The 23,104-nt window shown below is 36.6% G+C and overlaps 1 protein-coding gene across 1 annotated transcript; it reads right to left on the bottom strand.

Moving 5' to 3' along the window:
- Positions 1 to 5,761: 5,761 nt before the first annotated feature.
- On the bottom strand, positions 5,762 to 20,381 carry lnpa (limb and neural patterns a). The gene is made up of 13 exons (XM_053627058.1): positions 20,316 to 20,381; positions 19,201 to 19,296; positions 18,840 to 18,881; positions 17,185 to 17,372; positions 16,325 to 16,383; positions 16,155 to 16,195; positions 15,168 to 15,251; positions 15,035 to 15,086; positions 14,716 to 14,928; positions 13,456 to 13,561; positions 12,478 to 12,548; positions 12,029 to 12,181; positions 5,762 to 8,737 (listed from the first exon to the last, which is right to left on the bottom strand). The coding sequence occupies exons 2-13, from the start codon at positions 19,225 to 19,227 to the stop codon at positions 8,571 to 8,573; spliced, it is 1,203 nt and encodes a 400-aa protein (XP_053483033.1). The 5' UTR covers positions 19,228 to 19,296; positions 20,316 to 20,381; the 3' UTR covers positions 5,762 to 8,570.
- Between the last annotated feature and the right edge of the window lie 2,723 nt (positions 20,382 to 23,104).

The raw sequence follows: 23,104 nt of genomic DNA on the forward strand, positions 1-23,104 counted from the left end.
TCAATCATGCAGGTTTTCATAATAAATTTGCATACAAATTTGTCACAATAAATATTTTAAAAAATATACTGAGCTCTCTAGCTAATCTGACCCTCTTTGACCCAGACTTGGGTAATTCCATGAGTAAACAATTTGAACACACTGATCAAAGAGCAAAGGATAAAAGAGAGCCAAAAACACAGAGAATTTTGTTTACATTATAAACAAGTTATGTCTCAGGATGCAAGTCCTTTCAGGTGTACAGTAGATTTCTGTATGCATTCTGTTTAATCCAGGTTTATTTATCAAAATATATATATAAGAATATGTTCTTCTTTCAGAATCTTGAAATAACCACTTGAATAGTGCTTGAAGCAAAGTGGAATCATAAAAATATCATCTTGTCTCAGTAAAACACTTTCGAGTGTCCGAATTGAGTACTGCTTAGCTGCATTTCCCTGTAAGTGGAACAACAGAACTTTGATAGATCTTTGATCAAACTACGTTACTTATCTGCGGTCTACCCTCTGCAAGCATAACAGAGCAATTCCTTATTCGACTGTGTTGCGCTTGTAACAGTGGTTTTCTTTCTCTAAGATGCTTTCCCCCAGAGAATTGCTCTCAGAGCCCAATTACAAGTTTCATCATCAATCATCAGTGTTATTTATTCAGTAAAACGAATTTCTAATTAATAACTGATGAGCATTATGGCCTTGTAGACTGGAAAGCTATTAATTATACCCAGCCATGGAGAATTTGCCAGCAATAGAAAGGACTACCTGGCGAATATTCTCCACCATTAGTATGTGGTGAATGTTTACATCCTCCACAACTAGAGCACTTAGCTTGTGCTCACTGAAGGAGTCTTGTGCTAATGACTGGCATCTGCTGCCATTGTAGCAACTATGCAACCAGTCACATATATTTCATGTTAAATGGAAAGGCCCAAAAGAGATGTTTATTTTGCAGTAAAAATGGCCATTTTAGACTCCTATTGTATCTTTTGAACTCATTTTTACAGAGTGAAAGAGCTGCAGTCTACCACACTAGGAGTCAAGGACGGGACAAACAGTGCTGGGGTGTTTTACTGGATGTGGACTACCTGAGCTCTGGCCTTGTGGATAACAGATCGTATAAGAGGTGAAATGAGCACAACATTGTGCAGCTGTATTATGGTCTCACACCATCAGCTCCCTTTCCACCCAGAGCAGCAGCCCATGCCCAGCGCAACAATAATGATGACTTAGAGACTGCTTTCAGACACAACACTTTTTGTCTGTTTGTCATCTAAAAAAAAATAGAAGAACAATTCAAAACCAAAATGTACTATACTATAGCAAAGGGCTTATATATTTTCCTTATTTGATAATAATAATAATAATAATAATAATAATAATAATAATAAAACATTTTATTTATGGGCGCCTTTCAAGATACTCAAGGACACCCATGCCTACAAACGATAGAATACATGCTTATGTAACTCTGATGATTACAACACTGGGTGCATGCCTAGAGTTTGCAGAATGCTTATATACTCTGAAAATGAAGGCGAATATGTAGATGGGAGCTTTAATTGAGGAGAGAGATCAATACAGAGATTTTCAAGACAGGTAATCGCTCTTTCAAGCAACAGCTACAGGCCTCTTTCCACTCTTAACTGTCAATTCTATCGTTTCTTCATCTGGTTTGAACCTCATGCCAGGATTATGCTCAAATTAATAAAGATAATTGTGTCATTTGTTAACTGGCACAAATTCAAAATGGTGTAATGAGAGCAACAGGGAGGAAGACAAACATATGATAAAGATGCATCAAAAATATAATCTTTATATTTAGGCAGTGAAAACCAGTCAAGCAATTCTTTAATTTAACCATTGTTACAATTCAGCACAATTTATGCACAATTGCGGCAACTTTTTTTTTCTTTTTATATGTTTATCTCATCTCCTGCACGAAACAGAGATGGATGGAGTTATGCTTGGTTGTATTAGGTACCCAGAGTCAATGTAATAAATGTGTATGACCATAATGCTGAATCGCAGCTCCGTGCTGTAATCACATCTCTCTGGTTGGAATCGGGGGCTATTGCCAGGCTTGGTATTCACTACCATCAATGTTTGTCTGCATGGGTGTGTGTATGTGTGACTGAAGAGTAGACCCTTACTCACACTACTGTTTGTGCCATACTCTCGACTGAGGGCAACAGCCTGGACTATTTTTGTTGTTGATATATGAACCAATAGATGGGAAGAATACAGAGCAGTACACTTGTTATTCTCTTCATAGCCCTGTCTAGATAAACAATAGGAAGACTTTTTTTATATTGCGTGGCACGAACTAAAAGGAACTAAAAAGGTTTAAATGCATTTAAATGTAAACCTTTTCCAATAATCACCACAAATTTAAAATATTACAAATATGCAATGTATTTAATAAGTAGTGCAGTGACTACATAAAAACTAACTCCAAAATCTGCTTTCATATTACGAAGTATACATTATATGTACATTTCACCATTTCACCAAATATTATTCAATGAACTAATGCTATGAGATGAACGGCCAGAGCACTAATAGCCTGTGTGTGTCCCTGTGGCTTTAAGAGGACATAAGGACAACAATGAAAGAGGGAAAACTCTCATGTTACTGATAGTTTAGAGGTTTTTTTTAATCTTCACACCCAGTATTACTGTCTTTGTGAGGACCTGCCACTGAGAACTATTATTGTAACAGATAAATGCCTACACCTGAAATTAACCTCACTTACTAAAAGAAAAATATTTAGGCACTTTTAGTTTTTCAAAGAAAATCTGAAAATATTTTGTGAGGACTGGGTGATAATAAGGACATTTGACAGTATCCTATCATTATGAAGACTTTTAATAATTTTTAGTCATTTCAAGAGATAAAAACACTGAAACACAACCACACACACACACACACACAGTGTGTCATCTGATTATTTGATACTTTCTTTTTTCTAAGCAGTGTCATGATTGATTTGTAGATATACTTGCTTTTTGCAAACTTTTTTTTCTGTCCATTTAAGAGAAATAATATATGGAAGCAATCAAGCTACAGACATTTTGTAAAATCTATTTGAAATCATTTCAGCTGAGGCCCTGGCAGTTTGTCTTCAGAGGGAGCGGAGCAAAGCATAATTGTCTGCAGTCTAGTAAAACACAGAATAACTGCCACCACACTTGAGTGAGCTTATATCCAGCGACTCCCAGGGCCTCAGGAAGATAGAGCAGTTAATGTTCCCTTTTATTTTAGAGGATGTGTCACTTGTGTCTCAGGTTTATACCATGATGCAGCAATTTCAGCCAAACAGATGGATAATGGTGTCAACTAGGGGAGGAAGAAAAAGCTGTGTTTTTATTGAGTTGAAACACAGATTGCTTGTGTTTTACCAGTCTTGACTGCTCTCCTTCTCTTAATCTCCCTAATCTCAGCAGCATTACATTTGATGATTTTTGTTTGAAGGAGCAGTACAGCTCTGTAATAGCCAGAGCTGGGGACACAAATCCAGAGGCCCTGTTTTCTGCCATGCCTCCATAAGCACCGCTGATTTATTGCACTCTTTATGACAGAAAGGAAAATGATGTGCTGCAGGTATATATCAGGGCAGGGGGAGGAAATTGAACTTAGATATCATCTTGTCAGATGCTTAATGCTCTTCCTCCTGTCACATTCGATAGGGCCAATTTGGAGAATCCTGCGGAGGTAAAAAGAAGACAATTAACAATGACAGAGTGGTAATAGATGAAGCCATAAAATGGGGCCGAAGCATTCAGGATGCTTCATATGATTTCTACAAGATATACTAAGCGTGCATGCAGGCTCATGCCAACACCACTATCAGTCGCATGTTACAGCATGAGGCCAGTGTGTACATTTATGCGCAGTGCCTTGATTTAGGTAGACATAGAATATGCAACCCAAAATGGGTTAAAATATAAAATCAGCTATTTCTGGTGGCATCAAATGTTCAATGCTGCATTATAGCAGAGCTTGTTAATTGTCATAATTATTGAACATATATGGGAATTAGATTTGCTAAGTAAATCTGATCTGTTACACTGATTTGTAATTCGGTATCTTCTCATACAATATTACAATCAATAGTCAATCAAAAATTTGAATTACAGTATGGATGTAGGATAAAATTATATATTATGTGTAGACGGTTAGCTGGTGCATGTCAGTTCTCAACAGTAGCATATTACAAAACTGCAATTTGTTAAATAAAAATAGAAGGCAAACATGGGAGACAAACATGCTCTATATAATACTTTTTAAGGATTGGGTAAGTAATGTTTCATACAAAAAGACGTTTGTGTGCATCCAAAATAAGAAGGATGGGGTTCAAGCCCCAGTACCGCCGAGCTGCCATGGTTGGGCCTTAACTCTCCATGCTCTGGGGGGGCTGTATCATGGCTGACCCTGCGCTCTGACCCCGCGCTCTGACCCCAACTTCCTAACAAGCTGGGATATGCGAAGAAAAGAATTTCACTGTGCTGTAACGTATATGTGACCAGTAAAGGCTTCTTCTTCTTCTAGTGGTTCAAGGGATGCATTCTTTCATTAAAGCTCTCATGAAGACTTTCTAAGCATATTCCATTTTCTCCCAAGTCTAGCAAACAACCTAAAACGATATTCTCATTCTAATCAGGTTTGTCTGTTGTTATGAGATGGGGAACCATTTCTAATGTGGAAGTAAGAATAATGAGGGTCAAAGTCCATGCTCTGACTGAAGACAGACACTTTGGCTAAAAAGAACAGCAATAAAGATAAACCCAGCACGTAAATGCAGGAATATTGATATGGAAGGTACACTACCCAGTTCCCTTAACATAGAGAAATGAACTTTATTGTATATCTTTTTTCATCCATGAAGATCCATGATCCTTCAATATCAAAACAGTTTGCTGGAAAATGAGTATACTATTCAATATCTCCAAAGCGAGGAAGGATAATAGGACTCACAGTTCCTGCCAAGATTGGTGCCCTTTTGGAGGTGAATTTAGCAAGTGTTTATAAACATTGTGGGTGATAAGGTGCTGACATTTCTAAACATTATGATGCCTCTAAATATATTTGAAGAGCAAATTTCAATTTGAGCTAAAGCATCATGTTGAAAGGGTTTTCTGCTCCAGAGAAGCTTATTGTTCCTGTTTAACGATTTATGACAGGCCCCAGTGAGCAGGGAGAGATGGGAATCAGCTTGCCTAAATGCGGTTTGTGGTTTAAACGGTAAATCCATTCAAATCAACATATTTTTGGCACCTCATGACCTTTTCGCAAAATGAATTCATGGCACTCAACTTTGTCTTGTGGCATTTAAAGACCACAGAGCCAAGAACTAATCGCTAGATATCAACTGCTCGAAGAGTGTCTCCTCATTTAGGCCATAGCAGCAGCATATGCCTGTATAACTCTAATTTGATTTTAATGCCTCCCAGGGCCACTATTGCACTGTGATGGCTTTGATAATGATGCAGTTGTCATCATCCAATGGTGAACTCTAATATTCAGGGAATGTTAATTGCTTTTGTGACACTCATCTCATTATTTTATATTATTCTCTTATATCCTCCTCAAGGAAACAGCACATGCTCTGCTGATAGGCAATGCTAAAATGATAAACCCACAGATGTACATGTAGCAGTCTGGAACTGAGATCATCAACACTAAGTGAGTCTGCAGTCTTCTGCATAGACTTGCTTTAGACTTCAGTACATAAATAAAGATAACGACAAGGTCTTCATTTTTTTTAACACAGGGTAAAGTTTGAGATGTTCTCTTTCAAAAGCAGCAAATGGAAAAGTGACATGGAGGCTGCTCTTGTCTGTTTTACTTATTCTCTGCCTCGGTGTTTCATATTCTGTCTGAACCAGTGGTGTTATTTTCCTCAAGGGTTCACAAGGCCAAGCTCTTTCATTTTGACAGAAAATTGTTTCCCAGGATTTCAATCTTTGGCTGCTAGATATGACAAAACACAATATCAAGAACACTTATGTTTCTTATTTGCCATTCTTTCAAGGCATAAATAAAAGATCAGTATAAATTTGTGTCAAATGGAACAGAGTGAACATAAACATTTCAGAGAGCTTGGGATCCTAGACAAGCCATGCTATAGTCTTCCATTCGTGACTGAATTACCTCAGCTTCGCTGACCACTGCATCGTTTGTCATCCTTGAAAATCAATTAGTGGCTATGTGATAGCACATCGCTGATGGGACAAACCTCTGCTGAATGGACAAACAGGGCCTTGGAAGGCCAGAAGTGATGTATTCACTCAGGTGTTTGTTTGTTTTTTCTCTTACACTCAACACATATCTCTGTGCGATGTCTGATAACATTTATGTTAGCTGCCAGTAGGCTGTATGAAGCGAAACATCTTCTGATAGGAAATAAAAGACAGAGTGACCATAGAATGTGTAAAAATAACAGCTCTAGCCAGATGAACATATGCTTTCTGTTCCACAAATGCACAAAAGTTACACTTATTGTTTAAAGAGTGTACGAAGCATATAAAATGAGGATAGAAAAGCAAAAAAAAAAAAAAAAGAAATTATTTCCCCTTATTTGATACATCCACATGTGTTTTGAAAGAGAATTCTTCTTAACTATAAAAACAAAACAAAACACAACAACAAAGTATATCAAAAAGGAAAAGTGGACAAGACAAATGAAGTAGCAGTACTACATGGAATCCATATAAAGGTCTCAAAAGAAAAACACATTACACTAGATGTGAAAAATGTGTGTAATTATGCCATCTACATCTGAATCATCTATGAAAAAAACTAATCTATTGCAAATATGAAAACCCATGTTGGAGTGAGAAACATGTATTCTTTAAATTGAATGTCAATTCAAAACACACAATGATTTTACTGACAATGCACTGAAAATTGTTAAAAAAAAATAAAAACCAGTGTCATTGTGTAGAATGATGGAATATGTAGTGAAGCATTTCATTTTGACAAGAATCCAAAAAGCCCTAAACAGTGATGATTCACAAACATTTGATCTACATTATATTTGCTGATAAAAATGTTCAAACGTCCTATTGACAGGCTGTTTTTTTCCAACCCAGTGCCTGTGCCACTGTCAGGGGTCAAGCTGAGATGGAGTGTGCTGGAATCAGGTGCTACTGTCCTGCTGACAGTGATGCATTGCCACACTCAGGGGGTCATGTCTCTGTAAACATGCATTATCAAAACCCAAAGACAAATGTGGGAGGATGACCTGAGAGCCAGTGTGTGAGAGTGAGAAACAGAAGAGTGTATGTTTGTCAGCGGGGCAATATGGGTAGAGATAGTTCTCTTGTTGCAAATGAAGAGGGTCAAGCAATCAAGCTGGGTTGGGCTTGGGTGTCAGTCCCATTATCTAACACTGTCTGAAATGATCAATGAGATAAAATAAAATGATCACAAGCCAAAATAGACCAGTTAATGAAAATGGGCTGTGTTTTAACAGATTCCTTTCAATGTCCCTCCATATCAGGATAGCTAGAACACAGACAGGAAGGGGAGTAAGCAATAAAGCAGCCCACTAACAGCCCTAACAACCAATTTCTTTAGAGGACACATGCTTTTTCCTCTCTAGAAATGCCGGTTCAGTTAACTATTCAGCTGGGCAGAGTGACTGACCCCTAATCCCTCACAACAAACCACACATCTTTTAGTAAGCTTAGCATTTTCCCCCTGTGTAAATGTAATAAGGGAAGTAAAGTACAAAATAGTGGTATACACAAAGGGCATACAAAATTAACAGAATTCATTTGAGTAGTGTTATAGTATTGCTTTAGTTGGATGTAGTTATAAAGAAACAAGTGAAAGTGAGTATATTTAAAAATAATTTTATTTGAGGAAAAAGCAGGGCATAAAAACCCCATATGTAGTAATTAAATAGTTCCTATTTATTCTTTACAGAAATCTTAAATAGAAAGGCACATACATATATAATACTGCTCTACATTCAGATTCTATAATTAAATAAACAGCTGTGGATTTTTTTTTTAATGATGAGCTTAATCTGTGTAAACATGAAACCCATCTCACTGCAGGCACGTAGAAAACTATAAACCTACTGAATACCTTCAAAAAAGGTACTGTAATAAAAGGTGTAAACATCTATAAATATCAAACATTTCTCAGAAAAGAACAGACATTTTGCATTATTGTACATGCTGGAAAAACAAGTTAAATACATTCAGTCAAACAGTACACATGAATTTTCCTTCTGAAAAAAGACTCTTATTGAGGAGTTATTCTCATTAGGGAGATGAACTGCTCTGTGAATTCATGACAGATGGAAGTGCATTCTAAACTAAAGACATGTAAACTTTCAAAATGTTGCAAATTCATTTTACTTCAACATAAAACAAAAAAAATATTATTAATATAGATTATTACAGTAAAAAAAAAAAAAAAAAAGAAGAAGAAATTAATAAGAAAAGTATACTTAAACTAGTCTAAACCAAAGTTATAACCTTTCTAAGTACTCCCAAACATATTAAACATGCGTTACATAATGCACACCTTTCCAGAGAGGCTGGTTAAGTTTGTAGATATTCTTTATTCCACATCCATAGCAGAGACATCTTGTTCATTGTCTGATTTTTCAGCGAGGTCTGGGAGAGTGGTGGCTGGTTCTTGAGGTCCTGGTTGCTCGGTTTGGTTTTCCACCTGATGCTCACTCGATTTCTCCTCCTCTACAGGGCCAAAGGACTCAGATTTATCCTCTGCTCAACAAACAAGACAAGTGATGCAGATTAGGATTATGTAATTAAAGAACATATAGTGTAACCTCATAATGCTAAGCATTCCCTGCTGATTTAATTATATTAACCCAATATGAATCTTGTACACATTTATAATTGTTGCATTAACAGTCCCCATATTTCTTCAGAAATACAGTAAGTCAATGTCATGTTACAATCAGCTTAAAATGACACTTCCTGTGTATTAGCTTACATAAAAGGAAGACCCATTATGTACCCACTACAGGACAATCGATACAAAGTGAGTAAAGAAAGTGGCAGGAAAAGTGGCAAGAAAGTGGCAGGAAGCCACACCAACAAACTATGCAGCACTGTAGGAGAGCATCACGAAAAGATCCAAATCCTTTAAATCATGCAGTAGATCTGCTCTCAGATTCAATAGTAGTTCAAGGTAAAACGCCTTTAGAGACAATGACAGTGGATTTAATCACTACATGATACAATTTTCAGACTATAGAAGGAAAAAATAAAAAAAATTAAAAGGATGGGCACAAGCTTAACACTCATAAGACTAATACTACTACTACTAAGACTCATTCCTTACTAGAAGAACCAAAAAATTGTATATCCAGACAAGACTATTCAATCAAGGGTGTCTGCGGGCTCATATATGCAGAAGACGGCAAATAGCACTTTCTTCAGAGTGCATTAAAACTGCCCTGTGATACAGAGTTGTTAGCCATCACGGTCCCTGGTTGGCAGCTGTCATATGATATGGGAGACCCAGCTGATAGGTGAGAACTAGCAAAGTGACCCAACTGGGGAGAAATGGGGGGATCTAAAAAATTTTATTCCATTTCAAAAGTCCTGAAAACACTGGCTCTTATTTATCAAACTGGATACAAACAGATTCATGCACAAATCGTTTGTAGGAGCATTTACGCAGAAGATGTGCTATTCATGAAAATCCCATAAATTCTGCAAAACCTTCGTATCCTACTACTGCTCCCAAGTGTGTAAATGTACGCATGAGAAGACCAACTAATGCAAAACTCAATCGGTTTCTAATCTTGTAATTTGCAATCAGTTTCTTCATTTTACACTGTCAAGTTCAAATCTTATTTATTTCAAATACACAAATGTTTTAGACAAGTTGTTTGCATTATTATAAGCGGCCATTCATTATTAATTTTTTCTTTGTTTTCTCGTGATCTCGACTTAATTTTTCTGTGCACTGGACATCCATCATCCCGAAGTCAATGGGGGTTTTTGAATGGGTTTTTGGTTAAATGCCTGAAATAAGGTCAGTGTTTAACACAAGCTCAAGATAAGTTCAGGTTTTATACTACAACATAAAATATATCAGTAATACCCCACTCAGGATTTAAAAAATAAATAAATAAAACCCCGGGGACATTAAAATTCATCACGCCGAACAAGAAAAAACTCATCTACTACAGCCTCGTTGTGTTTATACTCACACTCTTGCAAACTATTCCAACTCAAACTTTCCAACTAGTAGATTTATCAATTTATAGTATTTTACAATTGTATTCCAATTGTTTTTTTTTTAAATAAAGATTGAGAGAGTTGTCAGAAGCATAGTGGTGGTCACATTGAAGTCATGCGACAGTGGTGTAGTTCGTTTATAGCCTAACATTAGCGTTTTACTTCTGCCGACTGTATTTAGGCTTCAAGATTCACAAAACTTGTGTTCATTTGTGAAGATTACCTTAATGAGGAAACATGTAAGAATCATAGTTTTCTTGGTCACAGAGTTTATTTTCCTCAATAATCCAAAAAAGAGAGTGGAAAAATCCAATTGGCTTTTTGTCAATAGGAGGGACACAGGTTGATGCTAACTTCTGGGGTGGCCTACAAAAATACATCATCCCTGCAGGACTGATGACTTCCATATTAGCATCAGACACTTGAGAAGGGGACACCCCTCTCTCTTAATGCAGAGATAAAGTCCCTCTCTACATTTATGATGGCAAAGATGCAAACATGCATGTAACACCAGTCCCATTCAAAAAGCACGAGATTTTCTCGTGATAAAATTACATCGTGAGAAAACCGCTTTTGGTTATTTCAAGATCACGAGAAAATTAAGTCAAGATCATGAGAAAACAACTTCGTTATGTTGAGATCATAAGAAAACAACAAAGAATTTTTTTGTCATAACATACTCAAATGACAGAAGTGATATTACTGGAAGAGTTGGCACATGATACCCTTACGGAGGCAAAAGATATTTAGACAGGAGTAGGATTTAAGTTGGTTAAGTTTTCCAAGGCATCTGGTCAATTTCAAAAAGCTTTGTCATGCTTTGGGCCTCCCCCCAGGTAGCAGCAAAACTCCTTAATTAACAGTATTTACATTTTTTTGACTGTGTTTTTGTGTCAAGCCATTTTTGCTTGATCTTATATTGTGCTGGACGGACAATACTCCATAATCCCTCAACATATTTTGGTCATTTCAGGTGCTGGGACGCCGTTAGGTACGCTGCCAAATAATGTGTTTTTATTCGCAGACAGTCGTACTTCGAAGAGAAATTCTTTTTTGTGGCCGTTTTGTGGCCATTTTACATTTTCTACTCTCTGAACTTGGCCTTTTTATGGAGTTTTGTGGATGTCTGCAAACGAAAATCAGCTGTGCACACACCAAGTAATTTATTTGTGATTGCCATTTATCAACATATACATGTTTACAAAACTTCTGTAAGTGTGGCATACATTATTAGATTGGTTGGGCTTACACAAACATTTACATTACATTACATTTAAGGCATTTACAGACACCCTTATCCAGAGCAACTTACATTTGTCTCATTATTAATTTATTTTTATTCAAAAGAGCAATTGAGGGTTAAGGGTCAAGGGCCCAGCAGTGGAAGCTTGGCAGTGACAAGGTTACCAGGCAAGTAGTCTTTCACATGAAGAGTCATGCGGACTGACACTACAGACAACCAGCCATAAACCTTTTTCCTGTATTCAGTCAACATGCATGAAGGAAATTCCATTAAACTGCCACTTAGCTGTTTCAAATAAAACAAAAAATATATACATCATCTCTTAAGGACATGATGCTATACACTGTTTCAATCCAGTGCCTTCAAAAAGGTAACAGTCACTGAGTTTAAAAGTTTGTTTTGCTGCTGGAACCTGATACACAGACATGTGTGTATATATGGAAGAACAGAGAGCCAATTAGGATGCAACCTTTAAGATCCTAAAGCTTGAAATTAGAAAGGTGTAGTAAAAATAGCAGATGTGGGCAGAGCGTCTGAGGCAGTGACTACATAGTAGGTACCTGGGGAAGAAGTGGGTGCACCTTGGTCTGTCTCCAAGGCAACAGCAGATGGTGCTAGGCTTGTCTTGCCTTCACTAAATTCAGGAAGATGTGGAGCCTGGGGGCGTGTCTTCCGGGCAGGATTCAGGTAGTAGCAATAAGCACATCTGAATGCTGAAAGAGCAGTCATAACACATTCTGCTGATCCAAATTATCTATGGTCACACTGATATATTATGAAAATAAAGCATAAGCTTATGCACACATATGGCAAAAGAAACAAACAGTCTACGCCTGTTTACATATTTAATCTGTTACTACTGCTGCATTCAAAATGCTAAATTCAAAATGCTTTAAAAGGCCCAGCATTTATGAGGTCCATGATATACTGAGCTGCCAAGTGTCAGAGAGGAACAGACACCATGTTTCATAAAAACTGACAAATTGTTCCATGTTCCTCTAAATCTTACCAACATATTCAAATTCCTCCTTTAATGCCATGCCATTATGTGATAGACACTGCTGGCATATTAGAGCATATCTGCAAAAAAATACAAAAAAAAAAGTTAATTTATTAAAAACAGGTCTAATGACAAAACACTTGTCCACTGTGCCACCACGACCAACTTGGTGAGTGAAGGCCAACGCATCCTTCCTCCATGACAAGAGCAGTCAACTGCTGCTTATTTTCAAGGTACAAAATATCAGTCCATACTTCTGACACAAATTCATAAACTTGCTTGGAGGAGAATACCAGTTGCTTAATTGTGCATGTATGACCCATTACACCTATGACTGGCTAGCATGTACTGACAAAGAACAAAATTAGTCAGAATTCTCAATCACTAAGAATCCAGATTATTTTAATAGGAGTATAACATGAAAGATTCCTTTTAATTATCAGAATGTACACAGAGTAACTGCTTACCCATTGTCCACTGATGGCAAGAGAGTAACAAATTACAGGTTGTCCCAAAATTAAAAAATGAAAATACTTGTGCATAAAAGGAATGAGTGCAATGAATCACTTTGTACTAGTGTTAGGATGGGCCTAAAACAATTATTTCCTCTTCACAATTTCTCTTGCCTATTTGACTGGCATGTACAGAAGCAGACCAGACGAAATTGAGGAAATCAAACCTTTCATTCCTATACCAGGTGGTAAACTGGCACAGGAGCAGCAAGTACATAGAAATATGTGGACCCATAAAACATGGCTAATGTTTCAGTGTGTGGAAAAGATACACTGTCAATCCCATGGGTAGTTATGAAATCGCTTCACTTCTCAGTGGCATAATGTTAAACTTCACATCATTGTTTGCATCACTAAGAACTGCTTCACTGACTGTTGATTAAAATCTCAAGTTCGCATTGAAAAAAAAACACTTGTGCTGCTGCTTGTGTGAACATTTGCTTATAGCAACAGCTATAAGATTCAGGATATTTACCTATTTTGAGGCCCATCACCTACTAGGTACTCGATAAGCTTGTCCAAAGCTCCTCTGTCTCGAGGGAGGACAGGCCGTGCCAGGGGTGGGCCTGGAGGATGCATTCCTGTGGACACACAGACGTGGTTAATAACAAACCATCCAAGAATACACATGCAGGTCTTCCAGACCATGAACCAGTTTACATATAGACCTGCAGTCCTCTGCAGCAGGCAGGTGGCCATGATAAATGGATGGCAATGACAGATTTTAATAATGACTCAGAAATAGTCCTCCCTATAGATAACTGTGAACCTGCTGTGATCCTCATCTCTAATTAATATAATTTAACATGAAGAGCGATCATAGAGAGATGACTGGTCATTTCTACCAGACTTGGCAAAGTCCTGATATCCTGCTGCTTATTAATTTACAAGCATATGGATTCGCCGTGGTGACTCTTTCGTATCAAATTGCTTTTCACTAGCAATTCCTTACAAAAATTATCCTGCTTGGATTGGTACACCCTCAAGTACTGATGATAATTCTCTCCTCGCATTAAGAAAATTGTTTTTACAATGCTGTTAACAAAATGTCCATCATTTCTGGCAGATAATGACAAAAATATCAATGAAGAGCAAATCAAACACTGGAAGTATGCATCTTTCAAGAATAAGAAAACATGTGATTTCTGTATGGAGTGTCTAATTTTTAACTGAAAATGATTAAATATGAAGAAACATTAAAACTCAAAATAGAAGGTTTGAAATTTAAACATTACCAACTACACAGCAGTGCTGGCATACTAGACCTTGCAGTTAGCAAATGTCCACAGGGCATTAATAAACTACATTCTATTAAGAGCTCTACAAACTCTAGAGACTGTTGTGCATAAAAATCCCAGAACATTAACAGTTTCTGAATTACAGAAACCAACCTGCCCTGCACCAACAACCATTTAAACAACCGTTTAAAGTCTGAAGTTTCGTATTCGCATTTAACACTCTAAAGTTAATGTGAAAGTTAACTCTTGACCTGTACCGCATTATTTTATGCACTGCTCTGCTGCTACAAGATTGGATAAAAGCTTGAACAAGGAGAAGTTCCTATTAAAATGGCCAATGAGTGTAGTCCCATTTTAATTAAATGCAACTCAATAACATCAAGGAAAAACCCTTAACATTTATTCATATTGTGGTGATGTTTCACAGATACAGTTTCTCCAATGAAACCTCATGATTTTATTACAAAGAGTAAAAACAATAAGTGTGCATCACTCACCCACACCAAGGGCTGGGGAGCCTGTGGGGGTGGCAATTCTCCTCAGCAGGTTATGGTGCTGGGCAGAAGTAGACAGGTTCCTCTCCGGAGGACCACCAGGGGCTGAGATCAGGGCAGGAGGGGCAGTTGGGCCAGGAGGAGGACGTGCTGCTACTGCTAGGTTTGGAGTCACAGGAACAGGAGGGCGAGGAGTCACATGCCTCTGACGAAGCTCTGAAAAAAAAAAAAAAAAAAAAAAAACGACCAGTGTGTGCTTATTGAAGCTGATAATTAAAACTTTTTTGCTTACAAACCCAGTACATATACATTTTCTTCTAACCTTGACCTTGCCGAGGACTTACAGGAGGTCCGATGGGTGTAGCATCCAGCTCCTACAAAGAAAAAGAACTCAATTAAAAATTCTGCAATGATACCCTATGTTAACAGTCGGTCTATATTGCTGAAATACTTACGATCTTTTGCTTAGAATCTGGATCGAACCGCTCTAGTATCAATTTGGCATTTTTGTAGGTTTCTGTCTCCATCACCTGCTCAAGCTGAAAAATATATTGAACAATTCAGTGTACTGAATACAAACATGATTGTACTGGCACAAAATGACAAATCTATAACAGATTTTAAATAAATAAAGAAAGAAATAAAGAAATAAAGAAAGAAAACCCAAAAAACCTCATTGACAGAAGGGGAAATTGCTTCCAAGTAATGTTTAAAAAAATATATACAAGTACAAATGTGCTGCTTAGGGAGAAAAATCTCCTGGCAGATTTTATGTTTTGTTCCATTTAGCTTCATTTTAAAGCTCATTTTAGAAAAAGAGCCAATACTGCTAATTATTTAGATTTAATGAAAAGAATAATTACAAGATCTATTCTGATAATGGAGAGTGTAAAAATCCATCAACTGTAATTATTGAAAGTTATTAGACATGACAGCAGATGACAAGCAATTTCTCAGATTTATTTCCTCCCAGCACTAAACACTATCAATTTAAAGACATGCCGTTGGCCAAGCATTTTACTAAGGTAAGTCTGTGCAATTAACCGCTGTCTGCATTGATTTTAGATTATTTATATGAAGAAGAAATTTCTCTTCTTACTAAGAGCATAAGCTCAATAACTGCAGAGAAGGGATGCTCCTTTTTTAGCATTAGCAGGGTGCTAGCCTACTGTCAAAAGTAAAGCTGAATGGCCTACAAGGGCAAAGCCAGCACATTAGCATTTAAGGTTAACGCTCACATTACAGGTGCAAAGATGTCTGACATTTCTGAGAAGGTGTGCACTCTGGTTTGACCCCTCATGAAATAACTAGATTTTAAGTGTTCTACACAGGTATGAGGGTGCAACTTGCCAGACGAGCAATGGCCTCCCTGGTCAAATAGCCTACAATTATAATCAGAATGCACTATTCAGAGAGAATAGACAATCTAGAGGAATGCTTACTATTTTCTTTTTTTCAGCTTTCAATTCTTCAAATTTTTCAACTGAAACATAAAGGACAGTTATGTTAGAAAATTATTTTTTTAAACGTACAATGTCAAAATGAAAACATTTCAGTCAACATGTTTAAGAACAATTTTAAAAGATGTGAAAAACCAAAGTAATCACTTTACCATTTCTTTCTGTCCTTCTTGAATACAACATAATTAACAGTTTTCTCAGAAGCCATACACTGGATAAAAAAAGATGACATCATAAAAATGTAAAAATTAACTTGCTGCAAGAACAATTACATATGAGCAAACTATGAATTGGACAAAAAAAAATTTGAAACTTCAGATTTAAAGTAACCAAATCACACCATATCAGATCAGTCATCAGCTTAAAAGCAATTCAGAAGTTTGTATGAGGTGTTACGGTTTTATAGCTCTACAAAATACAATGCATGGTGCATTACTATGACCACAAAAGGGGTTTAAAAAAACTGCAAGCTGAATTTAGTTTTGGTCATGGTGGCTCTGGCATAAAGAAACTGATGTGGGAGGAAAGAAATTGCCCCAGTATGTGTGGCTGAGGAAAGTATATTCCTGGCCTAACCCCTCTTGACCAACTCAAACTAGCCAGAAGAAAATGGGAGAAACCAAACCAACATATATTCCTTTTGCATAGAGCTGGGCAATATATATCGATATCATGATAAATTATAACATAATAGACTTTCTGATCCAATTTTCTCCTATTGTTGGTATGGTGATTTATTTATTTATTTATTTATTTTTTACATTTTTAATAATTACATATTAAATTGTACTGAATGTATGCTGTTGGTTTGACATTAAAAAAACCTTCTGTCTTTGTAAGCATTAAAGATAAGTATCAAAGACAGTTTAATTGTGTTTTTTTTTGTTTAGTTTATTTCACTACTGCCCCTTGTTTGACAGGGGCCATAAAGATTTTGTAAATGTATTTTGGGGGTTTGGTAAAAGAATGCATAACATTTATTAATATTACAGAAATGTAAAAGAATACTTACAGCAGTGGAAATATTAAAAAGGATGTCACCAATATCATTTTCCCCATTAGTTGTTGAGGGATGTACCACATATAAACAACCACACAGGCAAACAAGTACAGAAGGGTTGAATATAGAAGTAATCTGTAGACCCATAACTTCAGCTGTTTCTGATGCTTTTCCCTGTGCTCCTCAAGGGTTTGTATATCCTGAAAAATCAAGGGGAAAAACAGTTTTCTATGAACCAAATTGCACTGTGCAGAATGGCAATGTATAGTAGTAGTAATAATAATAATAATAATAATAATAATAATAATAATAAACAGTATCTAATCACTCCAGTGACTCAGTACTGTCCAGTTACAATCTAGCCTATTCTACTGTAACATAATTTTTTTTAAATTTGTGAATCAATCATTCATAACATATCCGGATAGCCTTGCCTGTACCAAAAACCATTCATAAGGGATCTAGATCTACTTCAGAATTTCTGTGAAGCCAATTTGTGACAAAGTACATAGTTAAAAATGCTATACAAATAAATCCAAATTGAATACAATACAAAAATCATTGGAATAAGAAGTTATAAAAAGGAACAAACAACAAAAAATGTAACACACTTGATAGTCATGTGAAAAAATAAGTACACCCCATGAAAATTGTTTGCTTGTCCGTATACGTTAAAAAAAAGGCAACATTTGATCCTCTTGGAAACAGTGCCTATTAATAAAGGTGATGCACTATCAAAATACACATAAAATTGACATTTTGTAGTCATTTTCACAATTAAAATTAACAAAAAACAGATCAGTCACATGGAAAAAGTAAGATCTCCAAATTATTATACATGATCCCACTGTAAGGAAAAGCGAATTTGTCCAGGACTAGCTGTCCCAACAAAATCAGCCCAAGAGCAGACCATTTGATGCAAAAAGAAGTCTCCAAGAAAACCAAAATTTCATTAGTTAGCTGTCCTTTCATTATTTTTATCTTCATCTGACAAGCTTTTATATTTTAATTCAAAAGTTAAATTCCTCAAAAGTATCATTTGCCATGTTGCAAACACTACTGTAGTAACTGTTCCAAACTAGGAAGTGGAATTTTACGTGACAAACACTGACAAGTGGAGTGTTACAAACAGTGAAACATCCCAGTGCGGTTATAATAAATAACCATTCTTGGAATGCCACTTGTCGAAATCAAATTATTGGACCAGAACGAACTTGAATTGTTGTATAATATTTCCATGAGCTTTTCAGTGGAGTATGATTTTACTCATCCCATAAGCAGTTCAGCCATCTGACATGCTCATTCAAAGGGTCTTTCATGGTGAGCCAATTCTCTAGGACCACCGTAGTGGTTTTAAATAACCTCATTCCAAAAATATCCAAGAACAATCCCATAGAGTCTGAGCCAAAGGAGTGCTCAAAAGAGAGCAAAGGCAAATACAACAAGTGTCTGTCAGTCTAATAATAACTGCAAGTCTGATTCTGCCAATGTCTCTGGACTACTGTAATCAACTGTATAGTGCTGCAAGCTCAAAACTACCTCAGTGCTGAAAAAAAATGTGCCTTTTACACCAACTGTTTTGGTGCTATTCAGATAATCCATAAGGATATATATATGGTATCAGCAAGATCAGATATTTGTAACAGCAATGAGCTTTTACTTCTTACCTTATCAAGCCTCTCCAATACCTCCACAGTTGTTGGCTTGGTCTGAAAGACATGTCAGACTATTATGCTAAATCAGTATAAATGCAAACTTTAATCACACATTTCACCAAAAATGCATCTCTGGCAGACAGACTTACAAATTGCTTTAAAGGCCAGTCATGTGCTTACTTGTTAGTTCTCTTACATTTCACACAGACATTCTGCAGAATGTTAACTAGCTATTGGATATGTAAACACTTTCAAGCAAGCCTAAAATACCCTACAATATTTTTGTTAAATGTAATGATGAAGAACTTGTGATATGCCTAAAAGGTATTCATTAAATAAAATGAGATACAGTAAGCTTTTACATAGTACATACCCTCCAACGAGAAACCAACGCTCCCATCTTGAGGAGCAAATTCACAATTGATACTCTCTTGATGTAGTCCTGTTGAACAGCTGAAGAGTTCCCCACCTACCAAAAAAAAAAAAAAAAAAAGCAGAAGTTACAGTTAGTACTCGAGTCTGAATAACGCACTCAATATGTCACACGAAGACAAACTTGCAACAGAAGGGTATAATAAAAATATATTTTTTCGATATATGTTAGTCTGTTTGGATGAATCACACTATGAGGAGGAGTTCATACATAATACATAATTTATATTTACAATTCTTTAACATTATATTAAATACTATAGCACCGTTTTCAAATCCCCAAAAACACCAGTGTACTCATGAGATGTTTAGCCGTAAACCTGATAACCCGATACTCCTCTCTATTTTAAACTTCAGGGCAACACGAGTGATAAGTAAGCTGCTTAAAGATCTGCCGTAGCTAACCTTCCACAACATCTACAAGATCATCCAGGAGCAATGGCTGTCTAGTTAACTAGGCCATGTTCAACTCAACAAATATTATATTTTGCTCAGGTCAAGCACCATGTTTAAACCGCCAAGAAAATGAGCTCCGTTGGGTCTCTCTGTCCATTCAGTCATTTCGTTACTTTTTAACTAAAAAACACAACAACAACAACAAAAAATTCTTAAACTGCCACACGAGACGAACTCATTTGGACAATAATATAAACGTATAAACCATGAAGATGGAGATATAAACAACCAATGAATAAAATATTCGCTTCGTTTTTAAAGTTACGCCAAAACTGTACTAAAACGACATCGAATAATAAAAACTTCACTGCACGTTTACATGTATACAAGGTCACAAAGTCTTCAAGCACCGGCAAGATCTGCTAAATAATCTAACAAGTATTATATATTTTTTTTTAAATCATTTTTTTAAAAACCAACTTAACGGTCTGTCTAAAGTAAGCCAACTAAGCTTATGCACTAAACCAGGAAACCTAACACAGACATGACACAAAGTATTATATAATAACTTTTACAGTTCTGCAACAACACGGTAAACTCTGCTGTGTAACACAGCAAACAGTACCGAAGTAAAGGAAAAAAATCATTTTGGTACTTTACCACACAAGCATCAACCGAGAGTGAAAAGGGTAACTTGTTTAATAAACGTCACAGAATACCCATAACTCCCTGCGGTAGTCTTCTGCGTCGTTTGGGTCGTCACGTGATACTAACTTCCACTAAGGGCGGGAACGACAAAGTGTTGTGCTGGGCTTCATTTCCTTATAACAAGTGATATTAAAACTACAGTGCGTGGGAGTTTTATTTTGTTTAACAAAAAAAAGCGAAGAAAAAGAGTACTCTATAATCTGATGTTATTGAGCTGCTGTTAGTCACCCTGCTGAAAAACAGTTGCCAACCCACAGGTTGAGCTAGTTAAAATGGTAGACCAACTGGTAAGTGCTGGTAGAAAGTAACCAGCTTTGGAATTATTGCTACTAATGCAACATGGTAGGCAAGTTTATTTTGGGGGGTTTTTTGTTTTGTTTTGTTTTTAAAGAAAATAACACAATAGTTTATTTATTTATCAAAATCTCCTTTATTGATCAAATTGGTCAATTATATAATAAGAAAGATGGAAACTAAATTACCAGCTGGCAAAGATTGGCTGTTTTTCTGGCACCTGATAGCTTGTCCTGTAAAATGTAAAATATGTAAGGTATGTAAAAACTCTCCGGATGAAAGAAGTCCAGCTACCTGGTGACTGGCAGAAACCACTGCCAATCAGAAGAGAAATTTAGAGCATGTGAGAATGTAAAAATGTCAACAAACAAACAGGAGAGAGTGAAAGAGTCTGATAATATATTTTAAGAAGAAAATTGATTCAGGTGTGGTGGAGTTTTGGCTTTTTTTTTTTTTGCTGAACAGGTAAGACATTATCTGTTCTCTAACTTGGTGGAAAGCCATATGATTTTTTTAATCTTCTAAATGGTTTTATCCACCACACTAACATAAGCTGGCTAGTGGTTAAGCAAATTGTTTTTGGTGTGAATTTGTGTAATTTATGCATTTAAAACTGATATATCTGTCAGTAAGGTGACCAAGGTTTTGCTGAACTGTTATCAAATGTGCATTAGCATACTTGCAACCGTCAGATTAATTCTCATGGTGTAGAAGGACACAGTACAATGTTAGATTTCACACTTGCCTCACATAAATAATTGGCTCTAAATACTAAAGAAGTTTGTAATCCAGTCTACCACATTAAGACTTTGTACAGATTAAGATGTTGCAAAGATGCATGCATGCACTTGCATGTAGTGGTTAGTGGTAGTAGTAGTGGTTGTCTAAAGAATGCTGTTTTTAAATCAAAATGCAATTTTAGGTGACTGTTCCATCTGCATAGTCTATTTTATATTTTTGGATCTTAAAATTGCTGTATAGTCAAATATGTATACCACCTAGAACATCTCCGCAAGCATGTAACTCATGACAACCCTCTATGCTGAAGCTGGATTCCTGCATATTGTTCATGACACTAGTGTCCATAACAAGGCTGCATTCTTAAAATCTGTGCATTCAGTGTCCACAGTACTGCTGTGCAATATACACATCTACAAACCTGAGATTTCAAGCCACGGCTGACATTTTAGGTACCAATCTACAGCTATATATGAGTTTTGTGTACAATGCTACGCAACATTCATTCCAAAACAGGTAATTGTGGGGTTTTTAAGCTTCAAACACTTTTAACTGGTACAGATTTTTAATCATTTTAGATGAACATAATTTAGTACTGTTTGACTTCATTTGTAGAATACAGTTGTAGAAGAGTAATGATCAATAATCACATGCAGTGTCACTCAGAAGAAGATATGTTCCCTTTTGAGTCTGGTTCCACTCAAGGTTTCTTTCCCATCTCTTCTCAGGGAGTTTTTCCTTGCCACGCTCGCCTTTGCCTTGCTCATTAGGGACCAAACATCTACATCTGGATTTCTGTAAAGCTTCTATGTGACAATGTCTATTGTTAGAAGCGCTATACAAATAACAATGAGTTGAACTGAATTGAAAATAATTATGCCATTAATCATTAACCCATGGGACCCATCTGACAGATTTTTGCTTCCTAACCAATGTGCATTGCATTATCATTACCAGAACCCTTATCATAAATCTTGACTTCTCTAAGGTTAACCCTAAATCCTCATCATGGAGAGATTTCGGTCTTAATTTGATGAGAGTACTAAAAGTACCTTTTGTTGTGGTGGCACTGTTGGTGGTTCTGCTGGTCAAGCAAAGACATGTCCTCTTACATACCATGGACATGTCATGCTGTTGCCATGGATAAAGTGCAGGAGATAAATAAATGGTATAATTAAAGTATATGTATTTTATAGAGCATGTGATATCAATATATGAAAGCATATAGCACACATGTCCTGACACAGTTATCAGTGTCAGGACATGAAGAAAGAATTTGTTTATTATACTATTACACACACACACACACACACACACACACACACACACACATTCATATAATGTAAAAGACAGTGTGATTCATCAGACCAGGCCACCTTCTACCATTGCTCCATGGTCCAGTTCTGGTGCCCATGTGCACATTGTAAGTGCTTTTGGCAGTGGACAGGGGTCAGCATGGGTACTCTGACCGGTTTCCAGCTATGCAGCCCCATGCGCAACAAGCTTTGATGCACGGTGTGTTCAGATCTTTCTATCATAGCCAGCATTAACTTTTTCACCAATTTGTGCTACAGTAGCTCTTCTGTGGGATCGGACCTGACGGGCTAGCCTTCACTCTCCACATGCATCAATGACCCTCGGGCACCCATTACCCCAGGACCACTTTTGGTAGGTATTAACACCCCGGAAGACCTGATGTTTTGGAAATG

The sequence above is a fragment of the Ictalurus furcatus genome, chromosome 6, assembly GCF_023375685.1.
Source record: "Ictalurus furcatus strain D&B chromosome 6, Billie_1.0, whole genome shotgun sequence".
Taxonomy (NCBI): Eukaryota; Metazoa; Chordata; class Actinopteri; order Siluriformes; family Ictaluridae; genus Ictalurus; species Ictalurus furcatus.

Bases quoted from the DNA above. Each gene is read 5' to 3' on its own strand.
- lnpa (XM_053627058.1), bottom strand. From the start codon at position 19,227: ATGGGAGCGTTGGTTTCTCGTTGGAGG. The intron at 16,196-16,324 runs GTAAAGTGATTA...TTTATGTTTCAG, and splicing joins AAGAAGGACAGAAAGAAATG to TTGAAAAATTTGAAGAATTG. The intron at 8,738-12,028 runs GTACCTACTATG...TTTGTTGAGCAG, and splicing joins TGCACCCACTTCTTCCCCAG to AGGATAAATCTGAGTCCTTT.